The 16,802-nt window shown below is 43.7% G+C and overlaps 1 protein-coding gene across 1 annotated transcript in view; it reads left to right on the forward strand.

Moving 5' to 3' along the window:
• Window positions 1–16,802, forward strand: part of OCA2 (OCA2 melanosomal transmembrane protein) — a 225,150-nt gene that overhangs the window by 10,719 nt on the left and 197,629 nt on the right. Inside the window, exon 2 of the mRNA XM_075737488.1 lies at window positions 14,367–14,661. Within this exon, the coding sequence (XP_075593603.1) occupies window positions 14,393–14,661 (269 nt within the window). The 5' untranslated portion in view covers window positions 14,367–14,392. The remainder of the gene's footprint in view (window positions 1–14,366; window positions 14,662–16,802) is intronic.

Genomic DNA, 16,802 nt, shown 5'->3' on the forward strand with positions numbered 1-16,802 from the left:
GTTGATGAGAGGAGCACATAACAAAGCTCCTCTCAAGGATGGCCTATTGGAAGGTATTTCGGCAGGTTCAGCATCTTGGGACTGGGAAGGCACTGGCGCTCATCGTCGGCAGCTTCCTCCTCCGCAGGGTGGGTGAAGGATCTGCTCCACAGGGGCTGGAGTCATGAGGCGCAAAGGTCTGTAGATGTCCCATTACTTACAGGGGCTCAAAGGGAAAGAGCAGTCTCATTCCCTTGGACGGTTGAGAGTCTTCTGCTCTCACTGTTGGAAAATCCAATTAAAATACAGTGTCTGGCTAAACCTGGTATCTTCATCGCAAAAGCATAATGAGCTCTTTGCATTTTGTGTGTCTCTCAGCTAATGAGTTCTCCCTTTTTATACGGAAGCTCTGAAGACAGATTTTTATTATCTTTCTCATTATTATTAAGAAAGGAAAAAAAGCCTGAATACAGTACCTCTCAGACATTCTGCCCATGTCAAGGGCTGCCAAAGCATGTAGAGTGTGATTACAGCTTCCTATTTCATCGCTGAAGTGGCTCTATAAATAACAGTGCTCAATGAAAATTGCTGGCAGAAGCATTGCTTTTTAAGCATGAAAACGTACAAAAAAATCTCAATAACTAGATGCCTTTTTTCGCCTAAGCCTCCTAAAGGTTTTATAGGTCCAAAAGGAACACATTACTGTAAGGAATTTTTTTTGAAACTTTTTCTACTGTGATAACCATTTCTGTTTTCCCTGGTTGTTCTCAACAATCTGCAAAGCCAAGGTCTAAAAACTAAATTCCACTTGATACTGACACTGATTTATTTCCTGAGGTAGAAAATTAACCCCAAATGATTTTGAGCTCATGGACTGAAAGGAAATTTGTACAGCCGGACTTTCATAACAGTTGGGGCTCGAGGGGGACTCTCAACTCCAACTCTCACATTTTTATCACATATTTGCACATTTCAGCCAGTTTTCCAAGTGCTGGACTGAGCAGCATGCCTTGTCTAAGCAGATGTCCCAGTGATAAATCTAGTTGAGAAGACATTGCCAGACTGCTGTCCTCAGTAGTTTGTTTCAGTAGTTAATCAATGTGATGACTTAAAAAAAAAAAAGTAATAAAAATTGTACTGTACTTCCTGTTTGAATTTATTTGGCTTCAGCTTCCAGCCATCAGTTTGTGCCATGCCTTGTCCACTAAGTTCAAGAGCCTTTTAGTACCAGATATTTTCCCTCTGTGAAGGTGGCCTAGTAATTGAGTCATTGCTCCATCTTTTTTTTTTTTTTTTAATGGAACAGATCAAATACCTTTGATCTCTTTGCAGTAAGACGTTTCTCCAGCCCTTGAATTATTTTCATTGTGGTTTTTTCTGCACTGCCTCCCTTCTTGCAAATTCCTTTCCAAAAGGGGAGCTCCAGCGCTGCATCCAGCACTTGGTGTGTAACAAATTCTTACGTGGAGGGAAAACAACAATCTCAATTCCTACACACTATTTGGATTTACACCTTCAAGGATTACGCTCCTCCTTTTTTTTTGCTGCATGGTGCAGGAGATTGTAGGCTTCCTTCGTCTGTTAAAAGCTGGAGCATTTTGCAGGGCCACTGCGCCTTGCTATGTAGCTTCATTTTCTGTAAATAGACTGCATTCCTTGTTCCTATTATTTGCACATGCATATGCAGAGATGCTTGCTCTGAACGGGATCAGATGACTGCTTGAAAAACAGTTTATAATCATAAAAAATTCAAAGGGCAATGCTGTCCATTAAACTAAGGGTATCTCATTAATTCTGGGGGGATATAACCCTAAGCTGAAGGTGTCTGTATTTTCAATGGGAAACTTCTCACACCAGGTCCAAGTAATGCAATATTTGGGCTAAGCAGCTCTTACTGTTTTTCCTTACATTTTGAAAGGAACAAACTCATGCATTCTTTTACAAATGCTTTACATATGTTTATCAGTCATTCACAGATTATAGACATCTTTTCCCCTCTTTATATGAATTTGGTTTCTTTAGCCTCTTATTCTCTGCTCTAGAAATCAGCCCAGAGGTCCAAGTTTTTGGCTTTATGAAACAGAGGAGAAACTTCCCCCCCGCCCCCCCCCCCGAGAGATTATTGTGCGTTTAGCCACAGACTGCTTTTAAGTTCCACAAATCAGAAAAAAATGTTTAACATTGAATGCAACAGATTTCATCAACACTTTCAAACAATTTGAATGGAATAATCATAACTCTTTTTGGACTTTACTAAGCAATAAATTAGTTGAGCTACAATCTGAGCACCAGAGAGACAATTTACTTTCAAATAACTGGTATTTAGCTTTAAAATACAGACTACATGGATGTCAGAGAGAGTTAATAATGTAAATTTTTTTGTTGCTCTGTTAACTCAGAACTATTTCTGCTATGAGGTAACTTTTGTGAACTTTGATAAATGAAAAGAAGACTTTTATCTAACAATTATCCGTAATCTAGCAATTATCTTGTGTGAAGCAAAAGAAACAAATGTCTGTAGTTTGATGTGAAATTCATACATATCTTTGAATAATATGTCTCCTGAAGTATGATCCATGATTAAATTAAAGACTTTGGGATGCAAGAAATTATCTAGTCATTGTCTTCCACTTTCTTATGACTGCTAGGGTGAGATTTCCAAATTGTATCAGGGTAAAGAAAATTCTATATTCCAGTGAAACTTCCTGAGAAGTTTAGATCAAATTATCTCTTTGAAGATAATAGTCCTTATTCCCACCAGCCCTAGCATTCATTTACACTGCTTTGACTGTGAAAAGAGGATTTAGAGTAAGTGCAAATGTATCTTGCTCTGGCTTTATGGTAGGGAGAAAAGTTATTACTGTGAGTGTCAGGCCCAACAGTTTTGTCTCCTTTTGCCTTCTTATTTGTACCTGTGTCCCACTGTGGGAATAGGGTGTCATCTCCCGAACATAAGGATAGGGACCAAGAGCAGAGTGAAGCCAATTGTCACACAACAAGGTGACAGTTTCTTCCAGCCCTCTGTTGAGTTCAGTGACCAGCAAATTATATTTTTCAGGGGCTATTTTTCAACAGGGATTTTTAAAGGGATAGTGTGACAATGGAGGGCTGGAACTAGAGATGAAACAACCTCATCCGAACTTTTCTAAAGCTCAGAGCTGGCTGTGCCCGTGGGTCTGCCCCGACACGAGGTGGTCGTGACGCTCACGCGCGCTCAGGACAGTGCCCTTGCTCTCCGTGCGGGTTGCTGCAGGTGGCCAGGGAAGGCAGCCCGTCCTTCCCCAGCCAGTGTGCTGCCCTGCACGCCAGCCGGGATTCCACTTCCATCTGAGCTGCTAGAGGCTAAAAAACTTCAAATGAGAACAAAGAAAGAAAGGGAAAGGTGGGTGCACTTCTCCCTCCCTCCGTCTGTTTAACTGTCACGATGTCGCATTGCTCTGTCAGTCAATGGCGAATTTTTGATTGTATAAGGCTGTCATGTCACGTTGGACTTAGCATTTGAAAGCCAAAAATACTTGAGGGACTGGAGGATCATGTGGCTATTCTTCCAGCCAAGTTTCCCTCAGATCTTTAAGCAGCTGCTTCAGAAATGCATTCTTGCTGCAGACCTTCTGGAGACCTGGAGGGATTCACAGAACGGCTCGCTAATGACTCTTCTGTGCAGTGAACTTTCTGCCCAGGAACACACTGTCTTCTGTGAATGCCAACAAATGTAATCACTCATCAGGGGCAGTTTGTTTAAGATAATCTGAACAGAGAGGCCACCCTCGGTTCCCCTTTCAGGGAAACATGCTCAGGTGTGCTCTCAGGTATAGTTCAAACATTTTGATGAGCAGTAGCAGTAACTATTGCTACTATAACACGATTCTTCAAAATCTCAAAATAATTTACAGCTTTGCTGAATGAAACCTACTGGACAAATGTTATTTCGCAGACAAGGTACACCTTAGCCCTGAGACAAGCTTGAATGCATAGTAAAGCAGGGAACAGAAAATGTTGTCTCTTTGTCTCCAGTTTTGTGGCACCTGCTAGGCTGGGGCTTCACCCCCTCCTCTTAAATGCTTAAAGCAATCCCCGGTTGCTGGAACATTTAAATTGCTTGATCACTTTGGAGATTTTCTTGCTCTTCCTTTTTATTGTGGTAGGAAAGCTCTATTTCTGTGCTATATTTAAAATATCTTCTTCCCAGTGATACCTAAATGAAATAATTCATAATGACATTCCCACCAACAGGAAAAGAATGTCTGCCATGGGTGAGGGAGGAGGAACCACTGTGGTCTCCAGGGAGCAGTGCCAGAAAATGGAAATGCATCAGCCGCTGCATTCCTATTCATAGACCTCCTCTTCTGCTGTGGATTAGGACTGGTCTGGTGTCCTTCCCTTCCCACCTGTCCTCTGCCCTTGCCCATGGGGCTGACTTGCCAGCACGATGGTTGCAGTCTCTCTGTGTGATCTTGACCTTCCGTCCCTGAGGTTGCATAGTTCAGCCTTCTCCTCCGAGTCATGGATTTGGGCAACTTTTATATTTGTAACCAAATATGCCTCACAAGCTAAGCATTTCAAGCCTGTGTTACATCTTTGAAGGGCTTGGTCCAAAGCTGAGTGAAGTCAGTGGAAGGACTCTCACTAGCCTCGGTGCATTTTGGATAAAGCTCTGAGGAAAGGCTCACATTCCATACATTTTAGCTTGGATTTGGATTTTCATAAGCTTTAACACTCCAGAAAGCTGCCAGCTTCACAAATCTACATCCCATAGCATGTGCTTTCAGCCTCTTGGTTTTGTAAGAATGCTTTAAAGCTGAGAGAGAAGTTAATGAATTTGTTAGGACTATGACATGAACATGCCATCAACAGCACAGAAACACCAGTTTTCATTGAAGATGCTGTGTTTCCCTCGAGTGCATGATTGTTTGCATCTAGGAAATATGAATGCACGTAAAAGCAGGCTCGTTTGCAACATGAGGCAGGTAAAAAGCTGTGTACAGCAGTAGAGTGCTAATGGAGTGCCCAAATCCAGAAAAAGAAAGTTCAAAATATGTCTGTTTTCATTTTCCCCCTTGCTTACTCCGTATAGGCTCCGTCAATTTTTACTTCATAGCAGAGCAGGTTATTGAAGTAGCACTGAAATTTCTAATCCAAACGGAGGCTTATTAGCTCAAGCAGGTCTGACCCTGTCCCAGCTAAAATCAAAGCAAAACTTTGACGGGAACAGAACCAAATCCCTTCGGCTGTCTGGAAAGAAGAATAAGTACTAATGATGCCTGAAATCAGTACAGCTACATCCATTTACAGGGTCACTGTCTGGCTCCTGGAACGCTTTGCTCTTTGCCATGACTGTCTCAGAAGAGTATTATTTTTGCATTCATTGCTTTGTAAAACAGGAAATAGTTTTGTCTTGTGGTGGTGATTAAATTCTGAATATAGCCAGGAAACTGTTTAGTACAGGAAGGAAACAATTTTTTAAATAAATAAAAATAATTTTTTAAAAGTAAACAAAACCTCCAAGTTTTTTGAGCATTGAATATAGAAATGGATGTGTACAAAATACTTAACTAGCTCCCTTAATGTCCCCTCTTGGGTTTAATTATCTTGGATGTATTATGCCCAGTGTCAACAAATCATGTAGCAGGTATTTTTACCTCCAATGAAGTAAAAATTGCAGGCATGTTAGCAGGCTATCAAAAATTTACATTCCTTTTGAAAAGTATAATCGTACGTAGTATGATTTGTTTGTGAGTTGAAACAGTTGCTGCGCCAAAGGACACTTCACAAACCAAACTCCAGTCTGATAGTACTAGGATAAAAAGACCAGCTAAAAAATGTTAAGTTTATCTCACTGCTATCTCCATTTGCACTTGGGTCCTACAGGAAAAAGATCTATTTTATTCCGCTTTGCTGCATGTTTGGAATAAAGGAGGAACCAGTAATACCGTGAACTCTGCTCTTCTGCAACTGTTGGTACTATCTTTTTCCATGGTACAGCTGCCAAGGCATATGGAGGCTCTAATTCCTTTGTGCAAAGAGACTCCTTATCATCATCTTTTCTATGAAGTAAATTTAGGCTAACAGCGGGCAGGAGAAATGTGACATGAACGCTTATTGCGTATCAGCATTGGAGCTGCTGCAGCAATTTCAAGCACCTGCAGTTTATCAAGTTAGACATAAGAACGATTGACACTGTGGGAATAACAATCATCTAGACGTCATTCAGGGGGCAATAACATATTTTTATCTGTACTTTGTTTTAGGGAGCTTCGTGTTAAGCTTGAAAGTCTGTAGAATAATCTGTTAAACTTGTAACATTTATTAGTTGAGTATGGGCATAAAACTAGTAAAAACCCCACCTCTGATACTAGCATTCCTTTTCCACTTGGCAACCTTAATTTTCTTTTTTTTATGAAGCAGAGCTGAAACTAGCTAGCCTTCTTTTGACGATTTCAAAATATATTGTCAATTAATCAACCTCTCTTTACTGCCTTGCTTGTTAATAAAAAAAAAAAAGATAGAAAGACCTCTTTATGCACCGAATAACAGAATAGAGCCCTACTATATACTTAGCCTGACATGTCTGAAGGATAAAGAACCCAAAGTAAAAATAACACCACCAGCAATCTGTAATAATCAATAAAAAAACCATTGGAAGACATTTAAGATTTCAGAATACTCTTTCCTAACAGCCTTTCCTGCCTGTGCTGCTGTCACCCTGTGCTGCCTTTGCTTGCAGCAGCTGGGGAGACACAAGGCAAGGCCGGGTGTCTCTTGCCAGTGTCTACGTTGAGACCTCACCAGTTATCTACAAAAGCTCTTCAACATGACCTGAGAATGTGAAATCTCATTGCTTTCCCATGACCATGTAATGATAGGTTATGAAAGTACAATGGAGAAGTACCAAGCTCTCAAAAGTCCTCTAGCAAGGCTATAGAGCTGGAGTTTTATTCATCAGTGTGAATCATTTCATGTTCTTGCACAGAGGTGCAATGAAAGGCCTCGGGCATCTCAGCAGGCTGTTTAGCTTTCTTGACTCATGGTATTTGATGTCGATCTCATTTTCAAGAAAATGCAGAAACATTAACTTTATGGCATAAAAAGCAACTCATATCTTAAGGAGCGAAGAAAACCTTCTCTGGGTTTACACTTGCGTCATGACAGGAAGGAGGGTGTTTTTCCTTTCAAACCTCTCTAGTTTCTCAGCATCTCTTAATCAGAGCAAGCTGCATGTGCTGACATCTCCAGCTATATTTTACAAGTCTCTTGTAGGGTTTCCTTATTTTTCCCCCAAGTGAGACTATTTCAAAGTTACATCATTTTCCTTCTGATACAGCCTAACTCTAACACAGCCTCCTGAATCTCTGGGCTTATAGTACTTAGCTGCTTTTCTCTAAGATGTGGGCACTTTTTGGTTCCAGTGAGAGTGCCGCAGTGGCCCTGTGCACGGACGGCACAACCATCATGCCTGAGTAGCGCTGGCTGAATAAGTTGTTCAGTGGCTTGTGTTAATATTGACGTTCACCTTCCCCTCCCTCTTTACTTGCGTGGCTTACCAGCAATAAATCTATTTCAGTGTATGCACTGGTTCAGTGATGTGACAGCATTAAGTCTTCAAATGGCCAAGCCCCAGAGTTGGCCTCAGTAACCGTAACAGCATTACTTGGTGCCGTAGGTTTCATGTTCCCAGTGATGCTGGTCCTGGACGCAAAGCTACTGACATTTGCTGGAAATTAGCTCACGGAAGCTGAGATGTCTTCACAGCACATCTCTGCCTTAGCACCAGGTCCCTTGGTAATCAGGGGGAGGTACAGAGCATGGTGTGTTGACCCTGTCTCAGGGGTCCACCGTAGCAAGAGCTGGATGTGGGCCTGGCGGTCAGTGCCTGCCTCTCTCCATGGGCTCTATGGCGACCTAGGATGTAAATGTGGTGCTGGGGCAGGGGGCAAAACTCGTGTATTACGATTTCGTGATCTGTATCTGATTAGATACTTTAAAAGTCTGTCTATTCATTTGAATGAGCATTGGATTGACCTCTTTGACAGATGCAATAAGAAGGCAAAAAAGAAATTACATTCTTCCTTCAGCAAAGGCTCCTTCTAAAAACCTCCCCAAACCAACTCTTTAGACTAAACATTGAGCAAGACCAGGGCATTGGCACATAGACATTCAGGGATAGAGTGTTTTCTTTTTTTTAAAAAAAATAATCTTAATTTATGGGGATCTTTTGCATAGGGTATGGTTACAGGGGGAACTGAATCTCTCAAACAGGATGATCACTGACTGCCTGGCTGATGATGGAAGTCTCTGTGTCAATGCCATCTTCAGTTGAACCAGATGAGGCTCCATAAACTGTTTTTATTCCAACAAATTCTTAAAAATCCATCTGACTTGACCACTGTAGCGTGTCCATGACCCACGCTATTGATTACCTTAAGACACACACAAACCCCTTCCCATCGCAACAGCGCACAAAGGCCTGCCCTATCTGACCATTCCCGTGTGTGCAGAAACAGTTTCTGCTGACCGATAACGGATGTTTTATCCACGTACAATTAGGTGAACGCTGCAGCAGGAACTGCCGGGAAGACGCGGGGATGGCCAGCTCCTCTCCCGGCAGCTAACCAGCTAACCAGCACCCCTTTGCCACACCGGGCACGCTTGCTCCGTGCGCGGCTGGGGCAGCCCGAGGTGGCGAACTCTCCTGTGACACCCGGCTTTAAAAAAAAAAAAAAAAAAAAGGGCTTTTCTCTTAAGTGTTTTTCCTCGGGAAAACCCCGTTTCTGGCCGGCGGTCAGGCTGCCAGCAGGGGTCAGCCTGTGCCCGCGTATGGCGGCTGCCGGGGCCGGGGCCGGTGGGCGCAGCCTGCGGCCGCTGCCGCTCACTGCCCGGCGGCTCTGGGGCGGCTGCGGCTGCTGTTCAGCGCTGCCCGGCAGAACTACCCCGACAGCGTCCCAGGAAAGGCGGAGTGCTGCTCTCACAGCAACGTGTGTGCCCGAGCATCAGGCATGAAGCCTCTCCTGCCCGGACACAGGCATTGAGATGAGATCCAGGAAAGACACGGTCTTCCTTCCGTGTTTTGCTGGCAGGATGGTTTTAAAAAGTGTTGCCAAATTGTGTCGACATTGTTTTCTCTGTTACAGCTGCTCCGGCATGCTTACTTGCCGTACTCACGTCTCAACTACTTAGTGCAGCCTGATGGTTTTGTGCTTTCTGGGGATGCAGTTAGACAATACTTTTTCTGCAAGGACGTCCCACCTGGGCTGCTTGCTTTTGCTCCTGTGCTGCGGTTTGCTGCCCAGAATGTTGCATTGATGCAGTCATCTCCTGGGCCAAGAATTCATTTGAAACATAAGTAAGAAGTCATATTTATCTTAGACAGGAGCCTCAGGCAGTCTTATTTGTGCAATTGGTGCATAATGATAAAGTTTATCCACATTATTCCTCTTGCAACTAATGGATGGCATGAAAAAATGACCCCCAAACCACGGAAGAGTCAGTAGCGACACTCTACTGTGGCCTGCCCTGCAGCCCCACTCCGCAAATCATGCTCTGTTGTTTTCCTACTCGGTCATGCAAAGGAGGGCTGCTCTATGCAGTATTATTCTGTGCAATCCCAAACACCACCCTATGGGATAATGGGGATCCTATACGTAGGATAGGCAGGGTTTTTGTGGAAAACATCTGCAGTGGAAAATACTATGAAATCCTGGATGACAAAGTGATTTGTTACATCCCAAACCAGTCTTACCTCCTTCCTACATCTAGAAACACTTTCTATTTATAAGAAAAAACACACCAATTAAGAAATACTGAGAATGCTTGCTTGCACATCACATTACTCAAAATAAATAAATATAAATGAGTGTGTATTGGCAGTGGTAGTGTGGAAGCATGTGTGTGTGTGTGGTGTCTTGTTTTTAGATTGTGGCTCTAGGGATAGGTTTTCAGCCGAGTTTTCATCTACCAGTCCTGGGAATGGTTCTCCACTGTCCCCAGGATGACAGGGTCGGGGATACGTGCGGCAATGGCTATGCAAAGACAAGTCTATGATGGGAAGATTTTGGAGATGTAGAGCTGAAACAGCTGCTCTGTTTCTCTGGGCCACAGGCTAGGAATAATGACTCTCATTGCTGCTGCTGAAATCATTTTAAGGTGTCTTTGCCACAGGAGGCCACTACAACATCACCTGTCTGACTAGTGGGGAAGCTGTTGGGAGATGCATATCTGCAAGGAGATGCATATATAGAAAGGTGCCTTGGTGGCACCTCTGTCTTGGCATACTCTGTCAGTATGGCTGCGGGAGATTCCTCATAGCAGCCCATACCCATGGCCTCTGCAGTGCTCCTGGCACAAGGGCACTCTGAAAGAGGAGTCAGAGCAAGAGACAAGTTTATTCAGTCTCAGATGCTACAGAGAAATCTCCCAAGCAGATAAGATTTGGCTTGAAATTTCCTTGGGAGAGAGGCTGCCTGGCAGATGCAAGCTTTGGGGGCTGAGCATGAGTTTTGCTTCAAGAGCTGTGTTCTCCTTCCCCTGCGTAAGGCAGGCGTGTGGGCACACTCCGCTCAGCAGCACCGCACCCTCCCTCTTCAGCTAGTTATTTTTTAGAATTTGGGTTTCTGCCTGATAATGGGAAGGTGACTTAGTGCAGAGGTGATGTTTTTTCCCCAGTCTTGGTGGGAGAAAGGCTTTGATAGATACTGAGATGTGCAAGACAGGAAAAATGCTATTTCTGGGCATTACCTGGAGCAGATGTGATATTTTGTAGCCTCATGGCCCCTAAGATTAAATTCTGCTTCATTTTTGATTGCAAAAATGTTATGCTGTGCTTATTGATACGCAGGAAGAAAATGTTTTAAATGACAATGTATTACCAGCTATGCCATTTTCCTCCAGCATTTTGTTTTGCAACCAAAAAGCAGGCTACACAAAGCCTCTTAAGTAAAATGGTCTGTTGATCTTATTAGTACTTATACTTTAAAAGTGGATGTTCAGCTGCTTGGACTGGGATGAAAGGGATGAAAAGGGATAACAAACATGGCTTAAATACTGTATTAGCCCTTTTATTTTCAAACTCTGGATGGGTGGTTGCTGAATCAATTTCTAGTGGTGGCTAAAAAACACTTGCTGGTGCATGGCTCCAGAGACATGAACCCAAAATGAACTTTCCTTGGCTAAAATCTCTCCTTACCTTCACATGATAACATCTCACCTATGTCTCATTGCTGACGGAGGCATAGCAAGATAAGAAAAAGGAAGAAGAAATAACAGTAAAGTTCTGTAACTACAGAGAAATGTGACTATTTGAGAATTTCTTGAATGGTAAATGCACCGATGTCTTAGAAGCTTAGATACCATGGTGACAGTTGCCTTAGCAATGTTTTAGCTATGTAGGTAATCACAATCAAACCTGTCTCTTGTGGCAAAGCTTTTGTGAATGTGCAATAATGTGGTTTATGGTTTTGTATCTAGGTATCAGATTTTCTCTCAAGCTTCTTTTCCTTGGCATTCTTTTATTTTTTCACAGATGTTAATTCTGAAAATAAATGTCTTTCATGCTAAGGCTTTGTACATATGAGAGCCTGACTCACCTCAGGATAAAAAATTTCCCACTTTTGGGGTGAGACAGGATCAATTTTAGAGGTTGTGTTCAGGTTCTCATCTTTTAAAAACTAGTACAGCCTGACTTGCTGTAGGTTTACTGCTCATCTTTCCACAGCCTGACATAATTTAAAAATCTGTGTATTTTCACAGCAGGCACTCAGACAAACCAAATGTTATGAAAAATTGAATAAGTGGGCAGATATCTCAATTATCATTTATGGAGTGTCTTAACAAAACCAGTATGTAAACATGTAGGGTGAGATTGGAGACAAGAACAATTATCTTTTTCATTTGGAGTTGGAAGTATTTGCATTTCAAAGTTATTTATTAGGAAGGAAGGCACTTTGGGATTTTAGAACAGGCAAAACTGTCTGCCTGGTAGGGCAGCAGGCTACCAGAAGTGACAAGAAGGTGTTGGTGGGTCAGTGGTGGCCCCCGCGTGGTGTGCGTTGGCCCTTCCGACACCTCCAGCCTCAGATCCCACCATGCAGGAGTGGCATGCCTGGTTTTCCAGGACTCTCACTCAGGTTTCGGTCTTGAATCACCAAAATTCAGTGCTTTCCAGGCTATGGAGAAGCCCCGGAGCAGCTCAGTGACAGTGTGCTTAGTATTACATCAGCCATGCTTGTGCTCCTTACACCGGGTGATGATGGGGCTTGTCCCTTCAGGAAAATATCTGGAGGAGAGGTATTATCCACTGAAAACTGAAGTAACTTCAGTGTTTCTTGATGTATGCCAGCCAAGTTCAAAAATGGGAGCACTGTGAAGCCAATAGCTGCCACCTTTTTTCTTTCATTAATTCACCACACTCTCTGTACATTCCTTTTCTTTTTTCTCCCTTTCAGGAAAACCAAGAAAGAACAAGTAAGCAAAGGCTTATTTATGCTGATGTTTTTCAGGCTGCTAATCATAGACTCATAGACCAGCTCAGGTTGGAAGGGACCTCGAAAGATGATCTGGTCCAACCTTGCATGGGAAAGGGAGCCTAGATGAGATTATCTATCACCCTGTTTGGGCATGTCTTGAAAAACTCCAGTGATGAGGACTCTACCACATTTCTGGGGAGGTTGTTCTAGTGAATGATTGTTCTTACTGTAAAATATTATTTTTTATATTGAGATGAAACCTCTCCTGGTGCAACTTGTACCCATTGCCCCTTGTCTTCTCCATGTGGCTCCTTGTGAAGAGAGGGCCTCCATCTTCTTTGTAGGCTCCTTGTAAGTACTGGGATGCTGTGATGACATCATCCCTGAGCCTTCTCTTCTCCAGTGAGGAAAGACCCAACTCTTTTAGTCTTTCCTCACCAGGCAGGCTGTTCAGTCCTTTGATCATTTTCATTGCCCCATCTTTGGACTCCTTCCAGTCTGCCCGCATCTTTTTGAATTGTGGGGACCAGGACCAGACACAGTACTCCAGCTACTGTGTAATGGTGGGAAGAGTCAAGTTAGTCAATTTACTTGTAAGGACAGGTGAAGAAGATTAGGATATGAGAACTGAGGGCATTGGGAACAGGAAAAAAAAATAATGCAGGACTGCAGAAGGAAATGCCACCTGGGGAAATTCTGATTTAGATTTGGCTAGCAGGCCTGCCTTTGCTTGGAACCAAGATCTGCATTTGTGGTGACTTGTATGTTCAGTCTTTTCTTTCAGGAGCCTCTATTCCCTTCTAGCCTGCAAGGCTGTGAGACCTCAAAGCTGCACAAAATCATCGTTAGCTTTTTGTTATTTCTGTTTCTAGTGATTTCTCCTGCTGGGACTGAAGCAGACCCTATTTCCTATTACTGTGCTATTTTTGCCCCACAGCCCTGCAGGTCCACTGATGCGTCCTGTGCTGAGGTCTCTGCAGGGAGGGGCAGGTATGTGCTCCAAAAAGGCTGCTCCCCTCTGCTGTGGGGACGTTGGAGGCTGACGGCCCTGTTTCCTGAGGTCGTGCTGTCCTCTGCGGTGGCTTCAGCACTTTACCCTGAAATATTCCCGTGATTAGACTCCACAGCATGCATTTAAGATAGGCTGATCTTTAACTCAGTCTTCATGTCTGATTTGTGGACTTTGTGGGATTCTGAAGTGGTTTTTTTATAAATTTTCACGTTGAATTTTAATGATGAGAGTATAAAAGCTTTTTGACTGTTATGCACTAAGTTTTATTATAATCACCATTAATAATGATATAATAGAACCTAATTTTCATCAAGGTTTGATTCACATTTCATAAATGCAGCTGGCAACTGCTGAAATAGCACGTTTTCTTCATAAAACTCAAGTACCTGCTCTGCTTAATGAGGGGCCATCTGCTGTACCAGAGCTTCAGGGTGACAGTGGCTTTCTGAGGGACCCAGTGGGTTTGGAGGAGAGTGGTGGCTTTGGCAGGGCTGCTGCCACCACAGCCACCGGAGAAAAGCCATGTCGTGGTGGTGGAACAGTGCTGTTATAAGCTAGGAAGATGTTCTGCACCAGTGACTCTTGTGCCTCTGATGAAGAGATGATTTTGGCTTATTCTGTGGGATAGGGCAGTGCAAGTTTCTGGGAAATTTATGGGAGAAAATCATGGTAGACATGGGAAGAGTAGAAGAGCCATCTCTTTATGTATTTCAGTGGTTTTTTATAATGGCTAATTCTGAAGTTGCAGACAGGTTTAAAACATTAGAATTATTCCTAGTGGGAATAAATCAACAAGAGAAACATCCAAAGGTGCACAAAAAATCTTCTGCTTGGCATTTTTAACATGCTTGTACTGAAGTAAAAATGGAGTCAATTAAATTTAGTCCTAATACATTCGTTTTTACTTTCTTTAGGAGAACCACACCTGCCCCCCCAGGCACAGATGTACTGCGATAACAAAGATGACAGTACAATTTCTAGACAACAAGAGATGGAGCTGAATCAGACATCTTTACATCAAACCAGTTTATCTCCAAAGATGGCAGCCAATTCAATGACCAGAAGTTGCAATGAGCTGCAGTTATTAAAAGAGTATCATGGCATGGTAGCGAGCCTTGGAGAGCCACAGACCCTGTGTGAAAAAACAGCAATCGGGGAGGATGGCTGCATTGCTCTGAGGAAGGATTTCACTTCTGCCCCCATGCAGGGAAGGTAAGAATAAGGATAAACAGAATAATTTTTTTCTCCTAATCCAAATTAATTTGTATTTCCTTGCAGAGCAGATATGTATGTTCATTAAGTGAATTCTGTTTCTCCCACATAGAGAACAGGAAGCTTAATGGGACATCAAAGCAGTCTTAATTGCCATGGGGAGATCATGGATCACCAGATTTCTGAGCTAATCTCAGCTTTAATAGCAGCCATGGGCCAATTTTGTGGTGTTTTCAAGATCAGACACACGGCTTTTCTCCCCTACTTGGTGTCACAAAGTGTTGTAAAATACACGGAGATAAAACAGTTTTCATATTCCATCCCTCACCTGTTTCAGAAAAAAATGCATCATAAGGCCATAAACTGAATAACTATGGCTAAGGTTGAGAACACTAAAATGGCACTAATAACGCTAATGTGACAGCTGACTCTTCACATATCTTCACTCATCCACACCTTCTCTGGGCAACCTGTTCCAGTGTCTCACCACCCTCATAGTAAAGAATTTCTTCCTAACATCTAATCTAAATCTACCTTCTTTCAGCTTAAAACTATTATTCCTTGTCCTATCACTAGACGCCCTTGTAAACAGTCCTTCTTCAGATTTCTTGTAGGCCCTCTACAAGGCTGCTATAAGGTCTCCCTGGAGCCTTCTCTTTTCCAGGCTGAACAACCCCAACTCTCTCAGCCTGTCTTCATAGGAGAGGTGCTCCAGCCCTCTGATCATCTTCATGGCCCTCCTCTGGACTCATTCCAACAGGTCCATATCCTTTTCATGTTGGGGGCTCCAGAGCTGAATGCAGTAGTCTAGGTGGGGTCTCATGAGAGCAGAGTAGAAGGGCAGAATCACCTCCGTCAACCTGCTGTCCCTGCCTTTGCCTTCTGCCACTTGGGTAGTGTGGCTCGAACACTTGCTGGTGAAGACTGAGGCAAAAAAGTCATTGAGTATCTCAGCCTTCTCCATAACCTGAGTAACCAGGTCTCCTGTATCGTTCCAGAGTAGGCCTGCATTTTCCCTAGTTTTTCTTTTATGGTTGACATACCTGTAGAAACTTTTCTTGTTGCCCTTGACATCCCTGGCCAGATTTAATTCTGTCAGGGCTTTAGCTTCCCTAACCTGATCCCTGGCTGCTTGGACAGTTTCTATATATTCCTCTGAGGCTACCTGCTCTTGCTTCCACCCTCTGTAGGCTTTCTTCTCCTGTTTGAGTTTGTCCAGGAGCTCCTTGTGCATCCGTGCAGGCCTCCTGGCATTTTTGCCTGACTTCCTCTTTGTTGGGATGCATTGCTCCTGAGCTTGGAAGAGGTGACCCTTGAATACTAGCCAGCTGTCTTGGGTCCCTCTTCCCTCCAGGGCTTTAACCCATGATATTCTACCAAGCAGATCCCTGAAGAGGCTAAAGCCTGCTCTCCTGAAGTCCAGGGTAGTGAGCTTGCTGTGCACCCCTGGGGATCTTGAACTCCACCACTTCAGGTCACTGCAGCCAAGGCTGCCCTTGAGCTTCACATTCCTCATCAGCCCCTCCTTGCTGGTGAGAACAAGGTCCAGCATGGCATCTCTTCTCTTTGGCTCCTCTATCACTTGGAGAAGGAAATTATCATCAATGGATTCCAGGATGCTTATGCCCTGCTGTGCTGTCCCACCAACAGATAGCAGGGTGATTGAAGTTCCCCATGAAGACCAGGGCTTCTGAATGCAAGGCTGCTCCTATCTGTCTATAGAGAGCCTCATCTGCTCCGTCTTCCTGGTCAGATGGCCTGTAGCAGACTCCCACTATAGCATCACCTGGCCCTGACCTCCCTTTAGTCCTGACCCATAAGCTCTTGGTTGGCCCCTCATCCATCCCCAGGTGGAGCTCCATGCACTCCAGCTGGTCATTCACATAGAGGGTGACACCCCCTCCTCGTCTCCTCTGCCTGTCCTTCCTAAAGAGCCTGTATCCTTCCATTCCAACACTCCAGTCATGGGAGCCATCCCACCATATCTCCATGATGTCAATAAGAACATAACCCTGCAGGCGTGCACATGTCTCCAACTCCGCTTGTTTATTCCCCACGCTACGTGTGTTTGCACAGAGGCATTTAAGTTGGGCCCCTGATGAAGCTGACTGACTGGCTGGAGTGGCTGGAGTTCCTCTGTG

The sequence above is a fragment of the Balearica regulorum genome, chromosome 1, assembly GCF_011004875.1.
Source record: "Balearica regulorum gibbericeps isolate bBalReg1 chromosome 1, bBalReg1.pri, whole genome shotgun sequence".
Taxonomy (NCBI): Eukaryota; Metazoa; Chordata; class Aves; order Gruiformes; family Gruidae; genus Balearica; species Balearica regulorum.